At 37.1% G+C, this 19,819-nt stretch overlaps 1 protein-coding gene across 2 annotated transcripts in view; it reads right to left on the bottom strand.

Moving 5' to 3' along the window:
• SLC13A1 (solute carrier family 13 member 1) overlaps window positions 1-19,819 on the bottom strand; it is a 319,118-nt gene that overhangs the window by 41,339 nt on the left and 257,960 nt on the right. The window contains exons 3-7 of one of the 2 annotated variants that reach the window (XM_082400077.1): window positions 14,698-14,826; window positions 12,635-12,771; window positions 10,262-10,449; window positions 9,592-9,649; window positions 9,465-9,513 (exon numbers count right to left, since the gene is read on the bottom strand). In XM_082400077.1, coding sequence (XP_082256203.1) covers window positions 9,465-9,513; window positions 9,592-9,649; window positions 10,262-10,449; window positions 12,635-12,771; window positions 14,698-14,826 — 561 coding nt within the window. Of the gene's footprint in view, window positions 1-9,464; window positions 9,514-9,591; window positions 9,650-10,261; window positions 10,450-12,168; window positions 12,425-12,634; window positions 14,827-19,819 lie in introns of those variants that run through there. The other variant, XM_082400078.1, reaches the window with a different exon arrangement.

Consider the following 19,819-nt stretch of genomic DNA (forward strand, 5'->3'; position numbering starts at 1 on the left):
AAAGATGCAGACCTACTAGAGAATGGACATGAGATTGCTTATTTTTGTAATTTACTGTTGACTTAAGAATTGCACTTTCATGGGATAACTGAGGCATTTTCCACCCATTCTTTAACTTTCCAGCTTCGAAAATGATTTTGCTGTCATCTCCTCTCTTGATAATTTTATAATTGTGACTTATGACTTAAAAGTCTATTCTTGTTTTAATGGAGATTTGGGATAGAGTGAAGGTAAATGGACCTATTCAATCTGCTATCTTGTTGGAAGATGCAATATTTCTCTTTTTACATTAAAAAAACCCCAAGAAATAAATGATTCTTGACTAATAATTATTGCACAGATTGACTTTAGTGCCTTCATGGCCCATACATTGGTGGATGATGGAGGTAAAGGGAGAGGAGAGGAAAGCTCCATGTGCACAGAGGGACTGACAATAGGGCCCTGCCCACTTTGTTCACTCTCGGCATATTGAGTTTATATGGGCTTGGTAAGTGGATAACAAATTATCCTTTCTAGTTTTAATTAAACTAGCCCTCCCATAATGTGCTTACGGCTGTAAATGATTTCTACAGGAAATGACTTATGTAAAAAAAAACCAAAAAACCTAGAGTGAAGATAATACAAGAAAATATAAGAGGATATCCTTCTCCTACTTGTGATATGAATTCTTCATGAAGATCTGGAGAAGATCTAATTAGCAATAACCTGAACAACTCAGAAGAGCTGGTAACAAATTTGAAGTTATCAATAAGACTCCTTGAAATAGGATTTTTATCCACTGTAGTTAATAAAGAATTATGATGCATATTGTGAATTGGGATATTCGTTTATATAGTAATAGTATAACAAATAGATATTCAAAATTTAGCACTCAAGACAGGACTTTTCATAAAAATTCTGTTTCTAGCAATGTCAAAAATCAATTGAATCCAGGATTTATTTTACAAAATGTTATATCCTAAATGTTAAGTATGTAGAAGCTTCCTTTGTAATTTCTTAGTGAAGAGCAAAAAATCAAAACATACATGCTATTAGAAAAAAATCCCGTTCTTTTTATAGTGGTAAAAATGACTGAAATGATATATAAATAATATAGCAGCATAGAACGTCAGTATAAGTGTGTGTGTGTGTGTGTGTGTGTAGGATGATATAAAAAATAAAGAACAAAAAGAAAATAAAAAAGAATACAGGAAAGAGAGATGGAAAGAATAAATATTTAGAAAAAATAGAAATCTGGCACTAAAAATTATTCTAAATTTATAAAGTCACAGAAAGTTCAAGGGGATCAAACTTGTCAGGCAAAAGTTTCTAACCTGGATAAAAATGAAAAAGCCAACAATATGCTTTTTATAAAAGAAACATCTAAAGTATAAGGACATAGAACTATTGAAAGTGAAAGGATAGAAGTAATGTCAGGTAAACACTAACCTAAAGAAAGCTGGTATTGGTATTACATTATCAGCAGACAAACTCGAAGACCCCAAAACATTACCATAGATTGAGAGGGACACTGCAAAATGGTAAAAGTGTTAATTAACCAGGAACATATAAACATTCTAAACATTATTATGCGATAGGGATAATAACATAATCTGAAAATATATAGAAACCAAAATTGACAGAACTATCAGGAGAAATAGATATAGCCACATCATGGAGGGAGATTTTAACAAAACAGTTGCATTAATTGCTGGGTTAAGCAGACAAAAAATTGTTAGGTCACAGACAATTTGAAAATCACAACTGGCAAACTTGATCTAATAGACTTGGAAAATACTGCACCCCAGTAAGTTGAAAATATGCAATCCTTTTTTAGCGCAAGGAAATATTCATCACAATTGGCCACATGCTAGTCCACAAATCTGCCTCAACAAGTTTAGAGGAACTGATGTCATACAGACCAGTTTCTGACCACAGTAAATTTATGTTAGAAATAAAAAAACAAAAAGTAGCTACAGAAGACTTATTTATTTCAAAATTTAAAACACATTTCTAAGCAGCTCATGGATCAAAGACTCTAGCATAATGGAAATCAGAAAACACAAAGAACTAAAAAATATGGAATACAGCTAAAGTGGAAGAAATGGAAGAAAATTTGTCTCCTCAAATTCTTACTTTGGAAGAGAAGAAAAGCTCAAAAAAAGTAATGGAAATGTATACTTTTAAAAGTAAATGAACAGAAACTAAATGCAAGGATAAAATAGAACGAAGTAATAAAGAGAAGAAACTAATAAAGTAGAACATGAAATAGGATCAAAAGAGCCAAAAGCTGGTTCTTTGACAAGACTTATAAGACATAAAATCGACATACTTTTGGAAGAATTATTCCAAAAATGTTTAAAAGCCTAAGTAAAAATATTAGGAATTAAAAGATACATAACTAAAAATACTGTATAAATTAAATAGGTCATAAGTGAATATTATAAACAACATGCTACTAAATTTGAAATGGAATGCATAAATTCCTAGAAAAATATAACTAAAACTCAAGGAGAAATAGAAAATATGAATAATTCTGAATCCAGGAAAGTAATAGAATAATTGCTAAGTATATGTATATGCCTTCTGCTTTCTCCCTTCTGTTTCCTGCTAGCTGGAACAGAGAATGGATAGAGGGAGATGAGGCAGCCATCTTGAACCATGAGGTAGCCATCAAGTGCTGATGATGGCAGAGCAAGGACAGAGTCAAGGTCATCATGATTGTGGAGCCACCATACCAGCCTATTTCTATCTTATTAAAAGTATTGCTATTTTTGGTCTTTGTTGAGATGAAGAAGTAACTAATATAAGTGGTAATACTGAAAAGAAAATAAGAAAATGATTGACATGAAATTCTGGACTGTGGCTACGTTGATAAGGGGATGGATGTGATGGTGTGAAGAAAGGAGATGGAATCAGAGAAGAGCTCATGGAGAATTCTAGAAATTGTTATGTTTTATTTCTTAAGCTGGGGTGTTGGTAAATACCATTTTATTCATCTTATTATTCTTTTAAATTTTTGTTACATTCTTTAAATATGTATATTAAAATATTTCATAATCAAGATATATGAAAAACAATTTGGGGACAAAATAAATGTATTCCTTTGTTAGGAAATATCATTGGAATATGAAAAGAAAAATATTGTTGAAGATTTTAGGAAACAAAATACAGTATTAGAATAAATGTTATGGTATGGGTGGTTTATTGTACAGTTAGAGGAAAGTACAGATGCTTCCAACATGGCTAAGCTCATGTTATTTGCTAGATAATATTTTAACAATATAAAATGTGAAGAACCACATTTTTGTGATTCAAAAATGAAAGATATATGGAAGAAAAGGTATCAATAGTCAATCATTTCTTTAATAACAAAATGTTTTGTGGAAACCTAGCTAAGTAAACCAATGGAGCCCAGCTAGGGCTTTGACTACAATAAATATTAAAATCTCGAGTGAGGTCGTGTTCACAGGTTGCTGCTATGATTCCTCTTTTTTTAATGAATATTAAAATAAATTATTTACTCAGAAGTGAATTTACCCCACCACCTGTTGCCACCCGCTTCTCTCTTCTTTCGGAAGATACATCTGGCAGAATTTCATGTGGATCGGGTTTGACCTGTTTGCTGATACCCAGGCATTTACCTTCACTTTAGTGAAGCCTCTTTGTGGGGCATATTGGATCCCCAGTATATGTCAGGAATATCATCCTTTGTTCTGATTTAATACCATTGATAATGAGGCTTCCAAATTCTCAGTTGAATGGAATGAGTTCTCATAAATTGGATTAGTGAGTAGAATAGTTACAATTTCTTTTGAAAGTTCAACTTCATCTTGTATTCCCAGAGGCACAGAAAACTGCCAAGTTAAAAAAAGACCAAGTAAAGGGTACAAACTTTCAGCTATAAGATGAGTAAGGACTTAAGAGCCATCGCAAAACATGGTGACTAGAGTTGATAACACTGCACTTGACAACTGAAATTTGCCAAGAGAGTAAAACCCAAATGTTCTCACCAAAAAATAAAAAAGAAAAGAAAAGAAAAAAAGATAAATATGTAAGGTGATCAATGTGCCAATCAACCAGATGGGGGAAACCATTTCACCGTGAATACTTCATCAAATCACCACGATGTACACTTTAAATATCCCATGATCTTTTTCAACTTTATTGAGGTATAATTAACAAATAAAATTGTAAGATATTTTAAGTGTACGTCATAGTGATCTGATCCACATATACATTATGAAAAGATTAACCCCATCCAGCCCATCAACACATCCATCACCTCACCTTTCTTTCTTTCTTTCTTTCTTTCCTTTTTTTTTCTTCTTTTTTTCTTTTTTTCTTCTTTTTTTCTTTTTTTGGTGAGGCATTCAAGTATCAGTCCCCTAGCCAATCTCAACCATACAACAGTATTATCAACTCTAGTCCCCATGTTTTACATTAGGTCCTCTGACTTTATTTATCTTATAGCCAAATGCTTATACTCTATTACCAACCTCTCCCTATTTACCTACCCACCACCCTGCCCCAGCCCCTGGCAACCATTTTTCTACTCTTTGTTTCTATGAGTTTTACTTTTTAAAAAAAAAAAGATTTCCATATATAAATGAAGCCATGCAGTATTTGTCTTTCTCTGTGTGGCTTATTTTACTTAGCATAGTGCACTCAAGTTTCATCCATGTCATTGCAAATGGCAGAATTTCCTTTTTTGCCATGGCTAAATAATATTCCATGGTATATACATACCACATCTTCTTGATCCATTCATTCACTTAGGTTTTTTTCCATATCTTGGCTACTGCAGTGAACATGGGAGTGCAGATTTCCTTTGAATATATACCCTGTAGTGGGATTGCTGGGTCCTATGGTGGTTCTATTTTTAATATTTTGAGGAACCTTCATACTGCTTTCCATAGTGGTTGCACCAGTTTACATTCCCACCAACAATGAACAGGGGGCTCCCTTTTCTCAACATTTTCAACAACACTTGTTATCTCTTGTCTTTTTGATGCTGCTGTGATTCCTAAAGGGTGTGTAATAGGCTCTCTCTCTCTCAATCATTCTCCCTCTCTCTCTCTTTCTGCTCACCTCTCTATAAACCGCAGGGTTTGGCAGGATGAGTAAAGGAGACCCGTGAGTTGTCTCAAGTGAGGTCTGAGAGGCATTAACAATTGGCTTTGCTGCCGAATTTCACGCGGTCTAAGAGAAGGCAAGAGTAATCAAGAAGAACTTTTGTTTGTAGCACCTACTTGATCTAATCTAAAATTCCTTTTCCACATTTGATCTAGGGACCAGATATTCTAGAACTGATACCTCCTTACTCAGCAGAACTAATGCCCCTAGTCCCTGACATTATGACCCATGCTAATTACTGTTATACGGTTCTTAGAATTTTTGGAGAATATTAAAGAGTGCCCTCTTACAGAATTTGATTTTGAATAATAAGAATTTCACCCCCAAACTAAACAACACGTAATTAAAAGCAAAATTCAATTTGTTCAAGGAAATTTTCCTTTGAACTTTTCCCTTTGGGGAACAAGAAATTATATAAGATGAATGGAAAACAATTATTTTAGGCCTTTCATTAAAAGTGTACTGATTTTTCAATTCCTTTCATTCAAACATGTCTGGAGGTTTAGAAATTGAGCTAGTGTAAAAATCTGGGGTATCTCTTTGATTAATACTAGTGCTTGAAAGAAGGAAAAAATATAGCAACTTGATTCTTCTCTTGGTATGTAAAAATAGATTTTTGGAAACCTGGAACTCATTTCTTATGGAAATAATATGAGTGATGATTGGTCTCCCAATTGCTCCATTGGAACCTGACAAATCTATTCCCTCATGTATGTCAGTGTCATTTTGGGGTCTTCCTTTCTTCTTGTTCCTTTTCTTCTCTAAAAATATTTCAGTTACTTTTGGAGTAATATAGAATTTATGGGCTAAGTACCTACCCACCATTTTTATTCTGGGCATGAGTAGGGAGTTCTGCTAATGGGTGGGCCATTGCCTATAGTGAAAAAGGAACTTGGTGAGTCATGGAAGACATCTCTTTTTTAAGTATGCAGCTTAGGAATATGACTCTTAGATAGGAGTGCTCCTTAATCAGTTCCTGGAATCTGAGGAACCGCTGAATATCCATCAGCTTCAAAACCAGCATATAATCATCACCATCAGCTGCTGCAGCAGCAGCAATGGGAAAATTATCATCAAATTATCATCGTTATCATCTTTACCAAAACTTTGCAGTTCTATTAACAATAATTTTAGGACTGATAAAGTATATAAAGAACTCATACAACTCACTAGCAAAAACATCCAACCAACCAAACAAACAAAAATCCCCAGACAAGCCAATTGAAAAATGGGCAGAGGAACTGAATAGACATTTTCACAAAGAAGACATCCAAATGGTCAACAGGTACATGAAAAGGTGCTCAACACCACTAATCATCAGGGAAATGCAGATCAAAAGTATAATGAGTTATCTCACACCTGTTAGAATGGCTCTCATTATAATAGCATTATGCTAAGTGAAATAAGTCAGACAGAGAAAGACAAATACTGCATGGTATCATTTATATGTGGAATCCATAAAAGCCAAACTCATAAAACAGAGAGTAGAGTGGTGGTTACCCGGGGCTGGGGGTGGGGGAAATGGAGAGATGATGGTCGAAGGGTGCAAGCTGCTAGTTTTAGGATGAATAAGTTCTGGGGATCTAATGTACAGCATGAGTATTATAATTAATACTATATACATAGCTGGAAGTTGCTAAGAGAGTAGATCTTAAATGTTAACACTGCAATAAAGGAATGGTAATTATGTAATGTGATGGAGGTGTTAAATAAAGCTATGGTGGAGATCATTTTGCAATATGTAAGTATATCAAATCAACACGTTGGTGATTCAGATGTGTAAAAATATGGTAAAATGGTGCAAATTACTAAAAAATCTATGCCTTTCATTTTTTTTCTCTTCTTTGAAATTTATTTTAAATCATCCCCTCTCAAAAGGAGTAATATTTGGATCTTTTTTGACTTGTAGTTCACATTCAAAGCCAAACCACACAGGATTTATTTTAATTCAATAAAATGTCCCACCAACTTCCTGAAAAAAGCAGAAGACTAAAACATTATGAATATAAATATTTCTTCCATTTTATAGCTAGATTAAGTAGATATAGATTCTTCCACATGATCAGTTAATCTTAAATTATCTAGTTTAAATCTAGCAAAGAACAGGTGCAATTTATTATAATTATAACACAAACTATACAATATGTTTATATCTGAGAAGAGATTTTTAACTGCTAAAAATCAAAACATATCTTAAATGTACAGTATGTAAAAAATACTTGCATGTGATCTCTTATAAATAGCACTATTACAGAGCAAAAAGTGATCCCTTAATTTTTCTTTTACACCAAGCTAAATTTTTATATATATAGTTCTAGAAAGACCACAGAATCATTGTTCAAAGGTCTTGCTCTTCTCTCCCAAACTCAGATCTTAATCTTTACTGCCTAAAATATACCCAAATTACCTTACTTCTCCCCGTTGAAAACTTATTTCCCCTCAGTGTTTCCCATCTCAGTCCGTGGCATCACCATCTGCCTTTACTTAGCTTACTGTAGCAGGGGCATCTTCTATACTTTTCTCTCTCTCATCCACAAAGTCAGATTAATCAAAAAATTCAGTTAGGTCCATACCCTCTGCCTTTCACATTGTTGCCACAGTAAGCTTCTCAAAGGGCAGAATTTAACATGCTGCCTCCTGGCTTCAAAGCTCTCTATTTCCCTTAAGATGAACTAAACTCCTTTGCATGGCATGAACAGCAATTTTTAACCTGGCCCAACCTATCCAAACATTTCACTTTCCACAGCTCATTCCTGGCACCTGCACTGGAGATGTTTCCCCAAAAAAGCCCTGCTCTCGACATTTCGGGGTCTTTGAATTCATCATATTCTCTGATTATGTTACCTCTTCCTTTTTCTCTCCTTCGTTAATTAGTCAAGATAAATATCTATTGAATACCTACTCTCTGTCAAACAATGGAATGTGCTAGGGGATTATATGCTGGACCAAGTGGACACAGTCCCTGCGCTCATGGAGTTTGCACTTCCCTGATTGCACACGACATCTTGCTCCAGACTCAAATTCCTTTACCTCACATTCCCTCTGGCAATATTCCTAGATTGAGCTAGTTGCGCCAGCTTCTGGGAGATCTGGCCTCTGTGTGCACCTTTGCTGTGGTATTTATGTCACGCATTTTTTTAAGTCCATCTTCCCCATTAGACTCTGAGCTGCTTATGGTTAAGGAGCAGGTCTTTTCATCAACAGACCTTCCTACAATGCCTAGTACAGTGTTGGATGTCAAATCCATTGGAAGCCAAAATTTAGGCATCACGCCAGAAAACTGGGTTTGTAAAGATGACCACAAGAAAGTTACCGAGTGCAAGTATATCCAGCAGTTTTTTTGTTTTTTGTTTTTTTTATCCAGCAGTTTTTAAAGCTTATTTCTAATGCATTCTTCTGTGATGCAGCTGGCATACTGTTGATTTTCTATGTTTTAAAAGAATTACTTCTCTCCCTAAAGATGATAATGTTTTCATAAATATGTATTCAATTCTCATCTTAAAAGCCCTTAATATACCCTGTAGCTAGTGGTTTAAAACTTATCTTTGTATAAGTTTTCTCTTTACATAAAAATCGCTCTTTCCTTGAAGATTTCTGTAAATAACAAGAAAGTTTTCTTTTTCCTATTGAGTTGCATGCTAATGCATTATAGCCTGAGGAAGGAACATATGCCCCACTCTCATATTTCTAACGCCATGGTTACCGTCGGACTATTTCTATGCAGGATTATTTTTCAATGGTCTCGAGATATATTGCTCCCAATACAACCTAGTATAGTATTTTAAAATTGATTTATTCTGGGGAAATGAATTCTACGGGATAGTTTACAAAAGTCTCTTTCCTTCCTTGAATAGGCAGAATAGCTACAACCCCTCCATCTGTGTTTGACAGTAGTGGCTCATGAATTCTGCATTGAATTTAGTGGTAAGGAAGACACTAAAGATAACTGGATTGTAACCACATGAATAGGAGTTGCTCTAAGTTCATAACCTGGAAGAAATAGGATGAGCCTAATAAAAAGGCAGCAAGATTTTAATAAGAAAATGAAACAACAATCTGAGACTAGCATTATATTTCCTTAAACTACAAACGCTAACTGCCATCACCATGAACCTGGTAAAAGGAGAAAATGAGGCTGATTTTCAGAGCCTAAAATGTTTCCTATCAGGATGTTGATTTCAGTCCATCCATGAAGCTTATCAAACCATTACAACATGCTTTGATGTAAGCAAGTAAAGTAGTTTATAGACAAGGAAGCAAGTAACAGGTTTTAAAATGCGTACATATCTAACTGCAGATCTAATATAATTTTACATATAATTATTCAGAGAGAATCAAATTTAATGTACCTTTTCTATCTCCATCTTGCTTGAAATTTTCCCTGCATCATTACTGTATCTGAAAAACAAATTGACCCAGTTTATAATTTTATTAAAATGTAATTCAGAAAATCCTAATCAAAATAATATTCTTTACCCTGGAACTGGTTTTGTTTTCTCTTTCCTCTCACTTGTTTCATGTCCATTAACATTTTCTGCAAAACATTAAACAGAAAAAAATAATAATTTAAATGAAGGGCTATCAGTGTGTGTATGTGTGTGTGTGAAGATGGAAGCATTATTAGAAACTGAAAATAAACAAATTCACCTTGTACTGACGTAACAGTCATCATAATAAAGTATTTTACAAACACCAATATCCTCCCAACATTTTTTTTCACTGCATCAGAGCAGTTTATCAGACCAGAAATAACCAAGGTAAAATGTGATGCTGTTTCCAAATAGAATATGAGAATTAAAGGTTCCCAATATTATGCAGGAAAAGTCATTTCAGTATAAAAGAGTAACCTGGAGGTCTACTGATAAAGGCATGAAAGACAGAGTTCTAACAGACTGGCTGGAGGATAGAAAAGTCATACTTATTCTTTCCCTTTTGGCAGAGAATGTAAATTCAACCATTAATTGAAAGTAAAATATTTGGGTAAATGTAATTCCCTTGTATAAATACTGGAACATAGAGAAAGAAGAAGGTTAAATTCCCATCATGCATGTATGGACAATTAGTTCAAAATATAACCCAGAATTCTTGAGTTTATTCTATTGCCCAAATGACTAGACCCCACTGTGGCCAAATCAAAATGTGATACCATCTGTTTCCAGTCCATAATTGGTTGATCCACTGATATAAGTCATCTGAGTAGCCTCAACCTCTGCTTCAGCACTGATGATCTGCTGGGCCACAGCCTCCACGATGGGCATCACCATGGCAGCAGTAGAGGTGTTGCTAAGCCACATAGATAAGAAGGCGGTACTGCTCATGAATCCCAAGGTCAGCCTGAAATGAGAGGGCCTTTATTATGAACTGTACTCTCTAGCTTCACTAGCTCTGTATCACTTAACTGTAAAGGATGTTGTTTATGAGTTGTGAATTAATTTTTTCAAAACATAGAAGGTTAAGATTCCTCCCAGATGAGGAACTCTGAGGACAGCTATAGCCAGGTAGAAATCAAAATGGCACATGTAAGGGCAGATTTCTTATGAGGTTTGTCTCCCTGAAAACCATAAGGATCTTCTCTCCGAAACCAGAAAAATGATAAAACTTATAATCAAACTGCAAGTTGGTAGATGGTGTAACAGCTTATAATATTACACCAATATTTGAATGCCCTTTACAGATGACACATCTTCAAATACTAGTAAGATAAGGTGCGGTCAGCATTTGCATTTAAGATCCCTTATCCTTTCTTTTATGTTTGGGTCGTATCTCTGATTATTAGTATATGTGCCAAGGAGGCACAAGGGCAAGGAGGGAGGTTAATATTTATAAATCTGCTTTTTACTTGTTAACTACTCTGGTTCAATATATGGTAGGTGGAAGAAATGGGTAAAGTCACTAGCTAAAATGAGGTTTCAGAATTTTCTGTAGATTCAATTATTCATGCTCTCCTGAATCTGACATCCCTGCCTGTTGTCAAGACTGGATATATTACATTGTCTCCTCTTACAAATAGAGTAATTCTTCTCCCTTAAAAAATAACATACCTAAGATTATAGGATTTTAAACCATGTCTATAAGCTTTCAAAATCACAACTGGGAAAAAAACACGATCTCTTTTGAGTAGGAGGTCCAAGAAAATCATTCAGAAGCACATCTTTCCATATAGAGCCATTTATGAAATTCTCTGACTCTCTTTTGAAATAGATCTATAAGAAAAATTCCGCACTATAAATTCCAACTACAGATAAGGTGGATATTTTCTATGTGTAAAACAAAACAAAAGAAAACTTTTAAGAAAACTGTTTAAACAAGAAATGATTCTTAATAAAAAAAAAAAAAAGAAACAATTTTAACTTAAGGCACTGGCAAAACAAGAAATCTTTCAATACACAAAGGGTGGGAACTGATAAAACTTCTGCGTGGTAAAAATGCCTTAAATTGAAAAACCGCTTAGTGGTATAATGGACAGGACCCTTGTCTCACTGTGCAGTGCATGACCTCACCCCCTGGGGCCAGTAAGTAGGTGGCCAAGGAAAAGAGACACATTTCTACAGCACTTTAAGAGGCATGGAACACCATTTCATTGTAAGAGTGAAATACCCTTAATACATACATGTCGTAAAATTTTTAAGTAACAGATATTTTTTAAAATGTGTCTGATCTGAGTTATTGAATTTTTTTTCTATTTAACAAAACAGTTTGCTCCATAACTGATAAACACAGATGTGGTTACACCCTGGAACGAATTATGCAACATAATTCAATACAATTTTCCTATTTTTAAAGAAAGATGAGACGGGAAGAACCACCTAAGGCTTTAAAGCATAATGCCATTAGGTAAATGATTATGACACTGGAATTTTTTTTTTTTTTTTAGCTCCCATCTATGTTCTTAACAAGAGCTAGAATTAAAACCAAAACAGCCAATCAATTTAATGGAAAAAAGCATTTATTTTACTGGGGAAAATCAGTCTAACGAGTGATTTCACATTCTATAAATGAACCTTCTTAATTGCTTCACTTTGGAACAGTTCATTTAAAAAGAGAAATGTTCACCTTGGAATTTTTCTGCACATATTTGTATTTTGTCAGCAATGTCTTTGGTTCTTAACATCCTCCCTGATGATCAAGGATACTCTTGAACAAGTCTTGAATGTGTAATCAGCCAAATAAACAAGATAGCACTGAAATCTACTCTGAAGTCTGTCAGTCTTGTCTGTTGACGTTCAAGGCTTCTCTCAGCTTTGACTCCTACGGTGCATAAAAGGTGAACGAGTTGTGTGCACTTATTCCAATCTCCCTGTAATTAGACCTGCAGTGAAAGGAAAGTTTTCTTTCTTTTCCTCCTCCAACTCAAGTACCTTTTATATCACTTTATATTTGCAGAGAAAAAAAAAGTCATGAATTACACTGCCATACAAATGATGGCCTGGATATGCATTACTTACTTATCTGTTTATTTGCTCCACACAAAAATGGTCTGTTCGGAATGTAAACCTGGAACGGTAAACACAGCACTTACCATGCTGGGTTCACACCCACCATCGTCACCATTCTCAGAGCAATCCTTTTGTGCAGATTCCATTTTTCTGTTGATGTTGCTAAACAGATGACTCCAATTAGCAGTAGGTGAAAATCTTTGAAATAAGCAGATGCCACCTGAAATTACAGTTAAACCCATTATTTACATTGGTGGGGGGAAAACAACATTGCACCAGAAAGACATTGTTTCACTGCTCTTAACTTTGACCTTCAACTACATAATCTTTCTATTTTGTTGAAAGAAATGTAGATGTGTTTGAATACAAATTTAAGTAAGTTCCACATCCTTACCCAGAAACAGTAGTGCTATGAAAAAAGTATATAGAAAAAAAAAGGGTACCCATATCCTGAGTTTTTAAAGAGCTGAGCAACATCAGGCAAGTGCCTTCTGTGCCTTAATTTCTCCATCTGTAAACTGGGGTGAATTAGTTTGTGCTCCTATGGCAGAATGGCCATGACCATGATCTGGGAAAGTCTCAAGTCAAGCTTTGGCTTGCCAATATCTTTATCACCACCATTATGCCAAAACTGCAGTCACTCTTTTGTATTTTGAATGGAGACTAGGAGAATATACAGATACTTGGGCAACCACTTGGAGCAGGATTTACCGAAGAATGCTCTGAAAGGTACATAATATTTTTCTTTAAAAAAAAAGTTTCAGGCTTCCCTGGTGGCGCAGTGGTTGAGAATCTGCCTGCCAATGCAGGGGACACGGGTTCGAGCCCTGGTCTGGGAAGATCCCACATGCCGCGGAGCAACTGGGCCCGTGAGCCACAATTACTGAGCCTGCGCGTCTGGAGCCTGTGCTCCGCAACAAGAGAGGCTGCGACAGTGAGAGGCCCGCGCACCGCGATGAAGAGTGGCCCCCACTTGCCACAACTAGAGAAAGCCCTCGCACAGAAACGAAGACCCAACACAGCCAAAAATAAATACATAAATAAAATTAAAAAAAAAAGTTTCTGTGGTCAAATAAGTTTAAAAAACAGTTTTCTAAGATTCTAGAATTTTCTTTCTTGTAGGCCTTCTCAAAACACTAGTGTATACTATCACTCTCGAACTGTGGGATACCCTATACATATTTTTCAAACTTATCTAATCATAGAAACCTTATTTAAAAATACCTCATGGTACTGATATTCAAGAGACCTGACTTTACGAAATGCTTGGCTTAAATTGAATCACAAGGCTGTGGTAAAATCTTCTCCCACGGAAAGGGGAAGAAAACTGTATCATGGGTATTATGGGTTAGTTAATAAACAGAAGTCTCCACCCACTCTACAGGACAGATGAGCCTCATGAAAGCAGTACTGGGCCCAGGCAGAAGATAGAAATCCAAAGGTGATAAATTGCATGGCCTGGCATCTTGAACATGACATCTTGCCTGAGAATGTTTCAGCTGTGGTTTTAGGCAGTTGTGTGCTGGGTGGCTGAAAGCTGCATGGAGACAGATATTCTGGTTTCAATGCATTTCATGCTTTTAATGGGAAACTGAGTCCACTTTCTTCAGATGGGTACCCTTAGATTGTATAAAGGTAAGAAACACCTCTCAGCATGAATAAACTCTCAGCAAGAACAAAATGGAAATACATGTGAAAGTTAATTGGGCCTTATCTTCTGAAATGGCAGGTGTCTAGAAAAGAAAACAGGGAAGCTTTTTCTTCATTAGAAACAAGAATTGCTTTTCCAACACTGTGTGAGACCGAATTCTGTTGACTAGAAAAAGCTGATGCAGGACGTGAAAGAATTGACCCTTTTCTTGGGAGGTAGGCACCGGGCGTGGATGTCAGCCTGGGAAGATTGGACACACATTTCTCCTACTGACACACGTGACTCAAGAAGCCACCGTCTGTGTTTTGTTTTTGTCCACCTGAAGGTGGACACACATGCACAATTCTAGAGGCAAGAAACAGCTGGAAGTTTGGAGGACTTATGTGGAAGTTTTATCTACAGGATTATTGCTCCTTTTAAATACAGCTTTCTCATTGGAAGTAGCAGCACAAAGTAGGGAATCTAATTATGTCAAACATTCACAGGAGAACTTACCTTCTTGGAAGGTATGATCCCAAACATAGGAAACATTAAGCCAGGCAGCAAAGCTGTTACCGACAGAGGCAAAGCTTCTGTCAGCCAAAACATGGCAACGACAAAGAGGATGTAGGCACATTCTGCTTCCTGGACAGAACAAAGGCAAAATGCCAGGTGAAATAACAAGGCTAGGAAATTATCGTTCAAATCACAATCACATTTGCTGAATAGAGTCGAGTCACAGAGAAAGTTAAGAAGAAACTCTGAAGGTCCCTGCCCCTTTGAGCTGGGCAGCAAATGGTTATTTCTGAGGGGTTCCAAGAGTCAAAATTTAATACACGCGAAAAACCAATGACATAAAAACATCCTTATTTGTTATGTTTCCTTCACATTTTCTTCAAAACAGACAACAGCATGTAGTCAATTTTCTGTGCTCATGTCAGCGTATATAGTTGTTTGCAGTCACCTTCATTTGGCCTGTAAAATGTACTCCCTGCCTTTTCACTGCATTTCTTGGTTGGGTGGGAACCATGCACACTGACCTTCCTCTCCCTCTACTAAAAAGGGAAATCAACCTAGAAGAAAATTATTGGTGTACTTTTTTACAGGGAAAGAAGGACAGTGCTCTGTTACATGCATGGGTAAGACTGAATTTGCTCCTAAGTGACACAGACCTGGAGGTGAAGAGCCTCTGCTTTGCTTTTTAGAAAGATAGCTGAGCTCCTGGGAAGACACAGGGGGACTCAACAGGATGGAGACTCTTAGTAGAATCTTCTGCTTTGCTAGGTATAAAACTGTGGGTTTCTATTTTAGGGCATTGTTAAGGAATGGTTGGAATTTGTCATTATGTTTGGCTTATATAAATAATTTTCATATGAAATCACCCAGGATGTACTAAGTGATCAGTAAAGGTTAGCATCTCTTATAGGCTTTGTTTTGCTCTCACACTGCTTAATCTCTGCAAATCCTGAGCTGCGTTTGAAAAATTTACAAATTTACAAAAACTGCTGTCTGAGTTTAATGAGGTCTTTTATTTAAGGCTTTCCCAGGACAATAACATTTCTAGCTCTGCTGCCCTCTGATTCACCTACCTCAGGGTGAGTCCTCTGGGCCTGGTATTTACTCATCCAGCAACCCTGTACTTTCAGTGGGTTTCTAAGAAATTCTTAATAAGCCATGATTGTGTCATGTCTTTGTTGTGCTTTTTCAAGGAGAAAGACTAAAGGTGTTTTGATGTTGACAATATTACACAAAGTCTGCCTCTATAATCTTGACAAACAATAAAAAACAGTGAAACAAAGCTGAGCTTTGACTAAATCCTCCTGGCTTGCTCTGGAGAGAATCTGTGAATATGAGCTTAATTTAAAATGCCAGTGTAGGGCTTCCCTGGTGGCGCAGTGGTTAAGAATCCTCCTGCTAATGCAGGGGACACGGGTTCGAGCCCTGGTCCAGGAAGATCCCACATGCCACAGAGCAACTAAGCCCATGTGCCACAACTACTGAGCCTGCACTCTAGAGCACGCGAGCCACAACTGCTGAGCACACGTGCTACAACTACTGAAGCCCGTGCGCCTAGAGCCCGTGCTCTGCAACAAAGAGTAGCCCCCGCTCCCGGCAACTAGAGAGAGCCCGTGTGCAGCAACAAAGACCCAACGCAGCCAAAAATATTAATTAATTAATTATTAAAAAATAAAATAAAATGCCAGTGTAGAGAATGACCAGCCTGCTTTTTCTCTTAGTTAGAACACGTGGATAACCCCAAAGCTCTTCATTATGACCCTATGTTTTCTATCATACTTTCAAGAAACTAGATTTCAAAGATAAAATGGACCTTTTTATTATCTTGCTTTTTAATCACAACCAACCAGTCTCTTGGTCCTATCCATCCCCCTGTCATTTTACCTCTAAAACCTGACCTTCTGCCTCCATTCTACTTCTTCTACTGCAGGCAAGGCTGTTCCAGAATGAGGTGATCTTCCAAAAATCTGCTTCGTTTTTGTCATTCCCTTTCATGAGGCTGGATTAAGGGACTAGCTACCCTGACAAGTGCCTGGAGCACCAATCTCTAAGGGACTGCAAAAACATCAGAAAAATAAACAGAGTATGGTACCAGTGAATTCTGTTCACCACACACAACCCCTGCCATAGTGCTGAAATTTCATTTCCACATGGGTCTACTTCAGCTAGGAACTCATCGTCTGCTCAGATGGGGCAACTTTGGGGACAGAATAAAAAGCAAAATTTCAAGTATTAAATTATTTGCTTATGTAGACGACTTTCATGTTTTAACTGGCCCAGCCCTGATTTAAAATGATCAAGTCAGTGATTTTTCAGTTGTTTATTGAAAAGAATCCAAAATCCTCATCTTGCATTCAAGGCCACCTTCATTCTAACTATAAGACTCACTCCAGGGCTTCCCTGGTGGTGCAATGGTTAGGAATCCACCTACCAATGCAGGGGACACGGCTTCGAGCCCTGGTCCGGGAAGATCCCACATGCCGCAGAGCAACTAAGCCCGTGCGCCACAACTACTGAGCCTATGCTCTAGAGCCCGCGTGCCACAACTACTGAAGCCCGCGTGCCTAGAGCCCGTGCTCCGCAACAAGAGAAGCCACCGCAATGAGAAGCCTGCGCACCGCCACGAAGAGTAGCCCCTGCTCGCCGCAACTAGAGAAAGCCTGCACGCAGCAACAAAGACCCAATATAGCCAAAAAAACCAAAAACCAAAAACCAAAAAAAACTCACCCCAGTACTTCCTGAAATATTTCTAAAGCGTCTTATCTATATTCCTTCTTCATATTTGGGTTCTGATCCCTGCTTCTCATCATGCACCCTTCTGAACTCTAATCCATAATGTTCAATCAGGCAGTCATACCAGTGAGCCCCCAGATACTCTTAAGTGACAGCTTCTACCTGCGTGTGACCATACCGTGGCCTCTTGGACCCTTTGACCTAGTTTAACTATGTAGATGAAGCAGTTGCGAACTGATGGCCAAATCTAGCAAAAAATGCAGTTTACTTGACTTACAATGGTATGTGTGTGTGTGTGTGCATTTAATTTGAGTCAAGATTTACAAACCAGCAGATTTCATATTAGATTTAAAATCCAGATTTCTGGCTTCTCTTGAAAAACGAAGGAATTTGGTAACATTGGAATCATATTCTTCCAGGTCAGTAATTCTCCAGACTTGAGGACTCCGAAATTCGCCTTTAGAGACTGACTTGTGCTTTTCAGTTCTGCACGGTACCTCTGCACCATCTCACGCACTCTCTTACCTGCTTGGCCTTAGACAGCATTTGAGTAAAATCTCTGGTAATAAAAATGCTGCCTACCTGCCTACCTGCTCTTCCTTGCATATCACCAAGTGAGAATCAACACTTGGATGGCTCATTTGGATTTCTCTGCCTACCAGCTGTGTGGTCCACGGACCAGCAGCATCAACATGATCTGGGAGCTTGTGAGAAATGCAAGCATCTCAAGCTCTTCCCCAGGCGTTCTGAATCAGGATCACCATTTTAAGGATTCCCAGGTGATTCTTACGTAAGTTACAGTTTGAGAAGCCCTGGGTTACTACCTCGTTTGAGGAGGTAACCTTTCGGACCTTCCCTTTTATCATTATCCCTGGGTCCAACTTGCAAACCAGAAACGTGCTTCCAGTAAGTGTCTTTTTGCTCAAGCTGAATCCCTAGACTCATAATCTATTGTGAAAACTTGGCCATTCTTCAATGTGAGGTTCACATTTACATCTTGTCTATGGAGCTTCCCACAAACACTTACATACATTTCATATTTCTGCATATGTGTCCCAGGAGGTTATAGTTGCATCTGGCTAAGGCACTATATCTGTTGTCCCTGATCGCTACATTCCCACAGTGTGTTGGAAATGCCACTTTTTCCCATATCTTAAGGAAGCTCAAAGTCTAGAAAAGGAGGAAAACAGTTGTATCCCCCTCCGAATGGGTAGGATGGCCATCTTTCCCAGTGTTCATGGGATAGCGCTGGTTTACACCTGTTGGGCAGGTATCCCTTTTGATTAGAAATCACTTTCATTCTCAGAAGTGTCCCTCTTTGGCTGACAAATTATGCAGTCATCCTATTGATGGATCTATCCTAGGACTACCTCCTTCCTCCAATTCCTGTTTTCCATTATGTGATCTTTCTTGGTCAGGCTTGGAGTCCTGGACAGGAAAATGTTCTTTCCCATTAGCACTTTAGGCCTTCAACAACACAAGGTTAATCCAGGCACAAAGTCAAGTATTTTAAGAATCTTACATTAAATATATATATATAGGATTATTTTTTTTAAATCAAAGATCTGTGGATGTTTTTGTTAAGAAAAAGAAAGAAACTAAAGATAGAGAAAAACATTTCATTTGTTATTTACATTATATTCAACAAAACTAAAATGAGGGTGAATGATTTTTGGTGAACAGGTTCTTCTGACGAAGAAGAAAACTCAGAAGTTATCTCAGTGCTCACAACTCAAAAGTCATTCTGAATGTTTGAACCATTCTGAATGTTTGTAGAACCATCTCTGAGACAGAGGAAAAAATTGCTTCATTATATCACTGGGAATTCTTAGAGTGACCCATTATCTCTAGCTCTACCATCTTTGTCTCTTTAATTTTTTTCTCTTCCCTTTCTCCACCTTCTTATCAAGCCCCCTACTCCTAAAACAGAAGGACACCACTGTAACCACCATTATACACCACAATCACCACTACTACCACCACCAGCAAACACTGATATGACAGTAAAAGAAGGCCAACTGTCAAGTAAGTTAGACTGTGGGTGAATCATTTCCCCTCTCAGTCCCTCTCAAGTCTAGTGAAAATCGTGAGTACATCTGATGTCTTTATTAAAATTAACCTTGCAACCATAACAAGTAAAAACTTGAATCAAATTCTGTTCCACAGATAGCAAAACATTTTAGTATTATAAATTCTTGAACTGAGTGAGAGCAACACAAGTAACGTCTACTTTCATTTTGTTTATTGTGAAGGAAAATATAGGAAGGAAAAAAAGATTCAAAATTATGAGTAAGACTGATCTTACAGAAATATTTTTTAAGTCATGATCCCTTCTCAAAATACTATATGAAATAAAGGCGGAAAAGTCCAGAGGACTTCCTCAAAAATA

Source organism: Balaenoptera borealis (assembly GCF_965194805.1).
Source record: "Balaenoptera borealis genome assembly, chromosome: 7".
Classification (NCBI taxonomy): Eukaryota; Metazoa; Chordata; class Mammalia; order Artiodactyla; family Balaenopteridae; genus Balaenoptera; species Balaenoptera borealis.